Source organism: Trachymyrmex septentrionalis, unplaced genomic scaffold (assembly GCF_001594115.1).
Source record: "Trachymyrmex septentrionalis isolate Tsep2-gDNA-1 unplaced genomic scaffold, Tsep1.0 scaffold38, whole genome shotgun sequence".
Lineage (NCBI taxonomy): Eukaryota > Metazoa > Arthropoda > Insecta > Hymenoptera > Formicidae > Trachymyrmex > Trachymyrmex septentrionalis.
The window spans coordinates 64,633-74,584 of NW_017305547.1; the positions used below are offsets into that span (position 1 = coordinate 64,633).

The 9,952-nt window shown below is 39.0% G+C and overlaps 1 protein-coding gene across 1 annotated transcript; it reads right to left on the reverse strand.

The window, feature by feature from the left end:
• Positions 1 to 43: 43 nt before the first annotated feature.
• On the reverse strand, positions 44 to 5,484 carry LOC108750893 (2-phosphoxylose phosphatase 1). The gene is made up of 4 exons (XM_018490732.1): positions 5,063 to 5,484; positions 3,600 to 3,767; positions 2,614 to 3,179; positions 44 to 1,528 (listed from the first exon to the last, which is right to left on the reverse strand). The coding sequence occupies exons 1-4, from the start codon at positions 5,151 to 5,153 to the stop codon at positions 803 to 805; spliced, it is 1,551 nt and encodes a 516-aa protein (XP_018346234.1). The 5' UTR covers positions 5,154 to 5,484; the 3' UTR covers positions 44 to 802.
• Between the last annotated feature and the right edge of the window lie 4,468 nt (positions 5,485 to 9,952).

Genomic DNA, 9,952 nt, shown 5'->3' on the forward strand with positions numbered 1-9,952 from the left:
TTTATTATAATTTTTTATAATCTTAAATTTCGTTAACTGTGCGTCGATATAACGAGATGTAAAAAAATTTGAAACACAGCTTGTCCCGAATGTCAAATGAACAATCTTATATATCTGATTATTCGCAATAGAATCAAAATACTTTCTCAAGTGGGAAAATAGCATTTACGCGGTTAAAGCGATTTACGCCGCGCAAGAGAAATTTGTTTAGGAAAATTGAAAGATTAGCTTATACATCCGCAGATGTATTTCGAACGTTGGTATTAATAATTACTTTCACATCAGCTTAGTTATCTATAATGCATAGAGTGCAAGTTGGAAACTTGTTCGAGATCCGCTTGATATATCTATCTGTCATACGAGAAGTAGGTGAATTAAAAAGAATTGGTAAGAATTCATCCTTAGGAAGTCAAACTTCTCATCTCTATAATGAGAGACTGGGCTTTATGTGTTAAACGCTTCTCTGCTTTTCATCACTTCTCTCTATTTTTATTCTGGGACGAAGCTATTTGCCATTTTTAAGAGAATATTATGGTACCCCTTATCTAAAGTTAGACTGTGTTAAAGCGATTTTTGTCTCGTCGTATTTACTGTTTACGAATATAGTGGTTCAACCATTATATTCAGGATAAAAAGAGATAAAAGAGAATCTAAAAAAGTGCTACAGTCTTGAAGTTCTAATTTCAAGGATAAAATATTTTTACTATCACCGAAGATGAGTCTGTCTCTCTCGTTCCTTTTAACTCGCCTATTTTCCTATCAGATCGATCTTGTTTCACGAACTAGAGTATGCCCATTAATTCTAGCGAATCTTATGACTCGAACATGCGTCTTTAAAGTTCGTCGCGTTGAACGGCACGAAGTAATCGTCATGGAGTTGCCTAACGATATTCTCTATCGGGCACAGCTTGACGCTCTTCTTGCTCATAAATTCCCCGTCGTCGCTGACGTAGGTATTCGCGTTCCTACAGAACGGGACCTTCGGTGTGAGGTCTCGGCCGTTGGCGACGATGCGGAAGTAGAAATCGCTAGCGAGGCGATTGTCGTTCCGCGGATTGATCTTGTAGACCTCGATGACGAGCCGCGAAGCGTAGTGGGTCGCCACGTCGGAGACTATGCCGAGGGCGGTGGCGAGGTATTCTAAGGTCTTGTCGTGGCCGGAATAGAGGACGATCTTGGGCCTGGCCTCAGAGATGATGCGCAGCAAGAAGGTGACGATGCCACGCAGCATCCCGTAGGCCTTCAGCAGCCCGTATTTGTTGCGGCTGCTACTCTTGGCGACCTGCTTCGATTCCCAATCCGTGTAAGCGAACAATCCGGTAACCTGATCGCTTTTCACGCACGTGCGCTGGGTGTCGAGGTCCGCGCACGGCAGCGAAGCGCCGTGGCACACGTACGTTAACAGGGCATCCCTCAGGGTGTTCGGATCGCACGTCTGCGCTTGATCCGGAAGCTCGAAGACGGCGCTCGCCGCCTGCTTGATCAGCTCCCCGACGGCCGGATGGGATTTCAGATGGTTGGAGGTCTCCTGGGGAAAGTAAAAGTAACGTGTCTGCAGAGGTCCGCATGATCCTCAACATTTTCGTGAATGCTCCCCCCGGAGCTCTCCACGAATACTTTATTAAGATCCAACTGAATTATTCTTCTGATATCAATAACTACGGGAAATGCGAACTACGGCTAACACCTCGATTTCCGAAAAGATTTCAGTAATAGAATTAAATGGGCTTTGGAGATTTGTGTGGAAAAAGTTTTCGTCGATTTTAATTATACTCGTCAAAACTCAAATTCAGGTGGAGCTTGAATGTAACTCTTCGAATCTTATTTATAATTAATTTTTTAATCGAAAATTCTAAACTTTTACCACAAGAATTTAATAAAAAAAGTAATTATTGAAATGTTAAAACATATTATTATTATCTCTCGAAATTTTAGGAAAGATTCACATTCTCTTATGCATTAAACATGCGACACATCTCCACATACGTGTCACGTGCCATACAGACAGCGAACGGAAGTTATGAGGCAAGATTTATTTTTGTAGAAAGAATTATTATCGCGTGTAAGTGTTTTATTTAGATAACTCGCACTGAGAAATCAACGTTTGCCAGCCTTAGAATGACCTACATAATTTTATTGGATTTCCTGAGAAAGCAAGGAGAAGAGCGATGTTGATACAGATTATTTAACATGTTTCTCTCTGAGAAAACTGAAATGAGATCTTAGGTCATTAAAACTTCCTCGGAAAGACGGGAATAGCACAGATGTAAATTTATCGAATCTCTCCTGGAAAGGTGGAAAGGTGACAAAAGTCACCGTTTTACGTACATCTTTAAAAAATGAAACGAAACTGCGCGAGAAATCCGACGCGGGTTTTAATTACTTCGTACAAAAATTACTCGAATTTAAAAGACGATGTTTTACAATTCTATCCTTTAAGCGAACGTACCGATCGCGTAAATTAGTAAATAATTGCGAAGGTGTGATCGCTCAAATTTCACAGGAAACGATCGTCCAACATGATTTATCTCTTGCCAATATATACAGGAAGTCTACGAAATAATCGGATTCTCAGATTTTCGATTCGTATATACTCGTATATATAAACTTTACCTTCAAGTGCTGTTTCAGAAACTTCTCGGCGGCAGGACAGGCGCACTCATTGCTGCAGAACGCATAGCTCTGGCTCTCCTGTAGGCTGATCCTCGCCAGACTGTGGAAGCCGTCGTTCTCGAAGAGTGCGTACAATAACGCGACCGCGCTCTGTACGGTCCTGCGGTAGGAAGTGCTGTAAACGATAACATCCTTGCCGAAGGAGGTGCCATTGCCGAGATTGAGCCGGTGGTAGTACGCGTTCCTCAGCGCGATCCCGGTCTTCAACAGCTGCAGGATGCCGAGGGTGGTGAGCTGACCGATTCTACAGTCGCGTGCGTTCGCCGGCAACACGGGGAGACCGTGGAACGGACCCAGGAACTGGGCCCAGGCGGCCCGAGAGTAGCTCGACGCGTTCTGCACGAAGCTCACGTAGTTCTCGTAGATCGTCTCGAGCTCGGTCACAGTGCCGAGTTCACCCCCGCAATTGATGCTGCTTATGTTCCGTATGTGCGTCAGAGGACCCCGGTCACCGTGGCGGATGAAGATCAGGATGCCGCTCAACGTCAAATTGCCATCGAGCTTCCCTGTTAGAAAGTAAGGAAGTAAGGTGAGATATTTTACGTACGATATTTTATGTGCGTTATACACGCAATCTCGTATAATATAATAAGATAATTTTGAAACTCTTGTGCTCTATGCGCGTACACTTACGCAAGAAGAAAGTGATTTCTAGCGATTTCTAGCACGAGTAAGATCAAACGGGATTATTGACTTTGTGCCATTTACTGTTTACTGCGATTATGCACGAAGAGCTTTGACGATCGACTTCTTTGATATTTGAGTAACGTTTAATATGATTGATGAGGAATTATTGATTTATATGATACGAAAGTGTTGGTCATCGTGACTGGAATATTCCATTTTCGGTCAATTTTCAATTCACAAAGTATTACATTATATTACTCTTTATTTAAAAATATATAAGGATAATTGGATGAAGGTACCTTCGGTGTCTGCAGCTATCTCGTGCGGCAGATTGCAGAAACGAAAGATCTTCTTCGTTTTCGCATCTGATTTTAAGTTCCTTGGGAATTCTCGTAGCGACAAATCATTGTTTGGGACTCTCGTTTGCATCGAGGTTTTATCATCTACGCCGATATATTTATACATACCTGCACAATAAAAGAGAAACTGTCTATAATCGATAACTTTTAAATCGACGAATTCATATTATTTTATTTATATTATTATTACGATCTCTAATACATTTTCATTTTATCTGAAAGTATATATGTATATTGAAAATTGAAATAATTAAACTTGAACCTGTAATCGACATCTTTCATCGACGATAAAATCTTATTTAAAATAATTTTATCATTACTCTCATGTTATTATTTCGATTCATATTACCAGGAACCGGTTTAAAAAAAGAACAACGTTCTCTTAGCATTTTTATTTTATAATAATTTCTTCCTGCCTAATGCATTTTGATATCAATATTATTAAACTTGGATCTGTAATTGGCAGCTTTTAAATCGACGGCAAAATCTCATTTCACGTAATTTTACTTATATTATTATTATTATGATTTATATCGTTAGGCGCTAGTTTTAAAAAGGACAACGTTTTTCTGGCATTTTAATTTTTATTTGAAAACATAATTTCTTTCCCGCTGATGCATTTTGATTTACCCTTATAGTACATATTAATATTAAAATATATGACGAAACTGCATTAGGGAAAACCATTAACTTTTATTCTCGACTTATATTTCGATGAAAAATATAACGTCAACAGAAAAGTTCGAGTGGATTATTGAATAGATTCCGATGAGTTTATTTTCTTTTCAGGTCGTCGGTTTAGCAACGTGTGTCAACGACTGATGATTGACACTTCCTTTATTTTGCGACAAAAAGAAAGTGAAATAATCGTCACCTTGATCGCGCCTGATAACGTCCAGGCTACATCATCCACTATTGAAAAACTAAAGTGTCTATTATTACAGTTCTATTATTAAAGCCGAAGTGATAACGCGGAGAAACGTTCAAGTAGCTGCGCGACAACTCATACTCACGTATGCATGTCCTATATTTAAAAATAAAAACCGTAGGATCGAAATATTTAAGCACCCCAGAGAGAATTCGACGAACGTGAAAAATCCGAGAAACAAATGTAAGGTACGGCGCCAAGAAATGTTCTCTCTTCCTGTTTTCGAAACACGATCAATCTCGACGCGAGTTCGATAGATTCTTTTTGCGATGTAAGATGCAACGCGTAATCTCTCGTTTATCGCGGACAGATATATGCGAATCATCTCGCGCGTGTCTACCGCAGTGTCGAGATCTGGGAACAGTACGATACGAAATTTTTACGACAATTTTTACGGCATGGTCGATCTCGAACATTTAGCGGGACCATTTCCGCACGTATCCGGCGCGGGATAGCACGTTGTTTGCGTTTTTACCAGCGACCAGCAGGAAGATCCACACGCTCAGAATCACGTAGCAATAGAACGCCCTGTGCTGATAGGAGAGCCGGACCATTTCCGCGAGCATCCCTCGGCGGTTTCTGGTCCCAAGGGACCGATTCGCAGACCAGCGAGCGGTAACGGCGTCCCGACGTCACGACGACGACGACGACGATAACGTGGAGCGGCGCGAGGACGAGAACGCGACTTGATTTCCGTCCCGCACGAAGGGGCCGATCGAGGCTGCATCTTCAGACGCCCGTCGACCACACTTTCCGCATATTCGTCGATGGTCCTGCGACAAGAGATTGCGCCCGATCGGACAATCGGCGACGACGATAACGAGGACGAGGAGGACGGGGAGAATCGCCGACTTCCCTGCGGCGCGTATGCCCGAGATAGAACTGCCGGTCCTGACATGGCGATAACAGGGGTAGATTTGCGAGAGGGTGGTTGTTCCAGGCGCAGGCGCCACCCCACCGTGCGCCCTCCACCCTGAGGAGCCGACTAGAGTTCTCCACGACGGGCTGGTCGGTCTACAGGGTGGCTCACCCGCGACGTTTATCGACCTTCCCTTATCCGGCGCGGTTATCGAATGCGGGGTCTCACGGTCGCAGCCGGTCGGTTATACGTTCTCCGTCGAGAATGAGAGAGATTCGCTCGTCTTGTCGCGTCGCGTAATATTAAAAATAGATTCCCCGGACATAATAATGAGCTTTCTCTTGACAATTATCATCCGACCTGAGAGACGCGAGAGATGTCAAGATGACTGACGGATTATTCTTCCAGCTGACCGACTTTTACAGCTAAACACAATCCAGATATCTCTCACATAGATATCTCTTGTATGTCTATTTTAACGTGTGTTTATTTTTCCTGCGACGCTCAAGTTGTCGCGTAATCGTATTTTGATGCTAAAATAATTCTTTTGACGGTGTTTCGTGTGTTTATTTTAATTTATTTTTCCCTCAGTATTGCAATTATACATGTAATCGTATGGTTAATTTTAATGCTAAAAATATTTTTGACAACTATATTTTGACGACTGTATTTTGCGAACATTTTTTTTATTTCTTTTGTTTTTCCCATTCTTATGAGAGTTTCAGAAGACCGATTAATTAAAAGATCAAAGATTGCATCAGCATCGTCAATACACAAGATAAATCAAGGAAAAATAAAATCACTTCAACGATAACGATATCAGTTTTTATAAAATTATAAGCTGTCCGTAGCAGATGCTTGTCGAATCTTTGTTATTTCATTAAAAGGATTGCATTAATTTCAACAACGTATAGACACAGACCGCTTAGTTTCCTTTGCGTACGCAATAGCGAGCTAAAATCGTATCAAGCGTGCAATCAGCACTAAGCCGGTTAATTCGGTTGCCTCGGTTTTCGAAATTAACCGACCTTTAAGAGGTATATTTAAGAGATATCCAGTTGTATCTCGATCACTCTTCATTACAATTAAATACAGAATTTCCGATGATCATTGGCAACCATGATCTTCCCTCCTTGGTGTCTTCTTTTTTAAAAAAATATTTCTAATATTTATAGCAAATATTAATTTCTAATATTATTGATAGCAAAATATTACATAATATTTTTAATATTTCTGAAACGCTTAATCGCAATTTTAATATTTCAAAAATAGTTTTCAATTTAAGCAAGATATAAAAATTATTTAGATATAAAAAATAGATATACAAAATATAGATATATTTTCTCTCTTAGATAAAAAAAAATATAGATTCTATTATTCTTTTCTGCGTTAATATATAGTAATTTTAAATAAAATATTTTTTTATAAATTATATACACTTAAATAATACTTTATCAATGTAATAATTTAATACTCTATCTTTTCATTCACATTTGTCCTTAAATAAACATTTTGTTTACAGCACGCCAATGACTCTTACTTGATCAATTTCTGGATTCCCCAATGCCATCAATTCACGGTCGACGATTCGACCTTGCCTTAATTATGCTTTTGGAGGTTTTCGACAATATATTCGGATTAACATAAAATAAATACGAGCGTGAAAAGCAAGGCCTAGCGCCGAGGACGAGCCCCGGGATCGAGCCGAGGAAAGCGGATGTCGTGATGTCATCCAAGCGGCTTCGCTGCGCCGCGCCGGGCTCTCTCGGCTCGGCCCCGTAAATATATTCCGTTTAAGACTGATGGCTAGATTGTCCCGCAGTTGACGGTTAGTCTCGGGGTTCTCATATCGGGGCAGTTGATGCGACGTTACATCGACACAGGCCGAGTTACACGCGAGTAATCGCGCCCGTCTACCATCGCCGCGACGCACCGCGCCGGGCACGCAACTGTCATTGGTAATTGAACGCCCCCGCGGCATTGCGAACTTAAACGGTCCCCAGACGAGCGATATTCTTTGTTAATAAGAAATTCCTCTCCTCTTCTCCTTCGTCCGAAAGTAATATCTCTTGCTAGAGTGAGAGAAGAGATAGGACAAATGTGCTCGGTGAACCGATTAGAAAACGCGTCGACTGTATTTCTTTCTTGAGTAGGGCAACAATAATTTTATCACGTGCATTTATTTTGTTGAGAAATAAAAAACACTACCCAGCAGAATAAAAAATCATTAATGACGTTAAAATAGCGCCAAAATAAGCCTGAAAATAATTATTAGTCACTTTTCAATTAATCAAGATTTATTTTAATGTGATTTTGACGTTATTGTGTTACCTGTAGAATCTGTGTTTCTGCTTGGTACCAATATCTGAGGATATTATATATCAGATTTATAAATTCGGGAAAAATACTTTCTATCTCTAATTTATAATTACGCAATGATATTTACGAACGCTTGCCAATATAATATTGTTCTTTTCGAAATAATACGAATCTGTTACTTTGCACGATTTTAAAAATAAGTATTATTATACTGGAAAGTTAAATAAAACTCATAAAGTAATACAATATCAAAATCAGGCAAATCAAGTGTTTAATTATCGAACTCGAATTACTATTACTTATATAAAGTCAAGAAATTCAGTCTTTCGTGATATTAGTATTTTGTAGAATTAATGACGACAATTTCAACGAGATAAAAATGCGCAGTTCGTGAGGATTAAAAAATCGCGACTGTATATATATATATTACTTGTAATTCAGCTCATTAGAGTCCTTTAAGCGTTCACATTAAATCACCTTGCGACTATCACCGCCTTGGCATTGCGACTATCATTTCTCTTACAATTAATTTAAATCTCTCGGCGTCTAATGTCGGGCGAGCGAGAGAGCATCCGGTATAGTGATGTAACGCGCATCGTCGTGAAGAATAAATTTGTAGCTGGCTGCAAACACCAGGACATTGTGCGACATTTCTAGACGTACAGCCGTCACCATTGTCGTCATGATATGGCGTCGCGTCGCGTCGATCGCTTCGCAATTCGCTTCGAAATTCGTGAGTAGACTTCAGAATTCCTCCGCGATCTCGTTGCGCAAATGTTCCGCATCGGCAGTCGCGGGAGCAAAGTCTTTTTGCAAGCCTGCATGTAGCCTAGAATGCATCCTCAAGGATCCACCGATTGAGCGTGTTTGATTGGCGATCCCACTCTGTGTCTCGTCGTAGTTATCATCGTCGCCTGCCAGCGTGCCCGATCTCGCAGCCTCGGCAAGATCATTACCATCGTCATGGAATGTCATTGCGGTAATGATAACGAGCACCCTTGTAACGAGATGCGCGGCATGCAAGAATTCGTGATGTATCTATCTGCGTGAGATATTACTTTTTCAACAATTTCTTACTTTTAGCGCATTTTTTCAACAATGCAATTATTTCACAAATTACATCTAACTGTAGGAAATTAAACAAGCGTTTCACAGTAATTATCGAGAGAACAATGAGGATTATTATTATATACTGTGAATTATAACATTATGTTAAATTGTAATATCAGAATGTATTTGAATATTGAATAACTATGCTGCGTTGAATATATTATAGTAGAAATTGTTTGTTCTGATATAGATTGAACAAAAGTTTTCATCGACATAGAATGAAGAAAATTCATTTCAAATTGATCAAAGAATCGAAGAAAAGCTCGGATCAAAAGTTTATTTCTATTTGACCGATTATTTGCTATATTTTTGTAATACGACAGATAAGTGGGTATTTAGTTTCAATAATTTTTCGTACGTGAAATTGTTAAAAATTTAATTCATCATTTTTAATTTCAATAATTAGTTTCTAGAAAAAAAAAATAATGAAAGAGCATTCTGAAATCCGAAAAAGTACAATAAAATTTATTTTTATATTTAGTTTTCTTCTTTTTGAACTTAATATTCATGTGATAGTGTATTCTCCAATGTATTTAAAACTGAAATTGCTTTCTTCTTCTTTTCGCAAGAAAAGGATTATATAAGAGATAAATTCAGGCAGTTCTTTTTGGAAGAAATGTGGACCAGATAAAATCGTCATTTTTAACTTAAGGCGAATTATTGCAAGACTACCAGCTTAAAGATTCTATCTGAAACATGATCAAGTAGTATCTTAAATCCACAATCTTGGTTGTAATTGACGAACATACGTTCTTAGTGAAATTCAAGCGGACGAATGACGAAAGCGAATGCGTTTGGAGAAACTATAAATTAGATTGGGCGAAATTAAATCTCTCAAGGGTGCAATTATGTAAGTGTCAGCATTCCATTTAATATTTCAAATTTAAATCATTTCGCAATTAGTCCATTTTTTTGAATATAATGTCGTTTACAATTATTTCATTCTGTCTATTTGTTTTCAGTAACTTGTCCTCAGTAATTACACTAATCTTTAATTAATATTCCATTTTAAATATAATATAGAAATAGTTTTGTTTGTGTATATATATATATATATATATATATATATATATATAA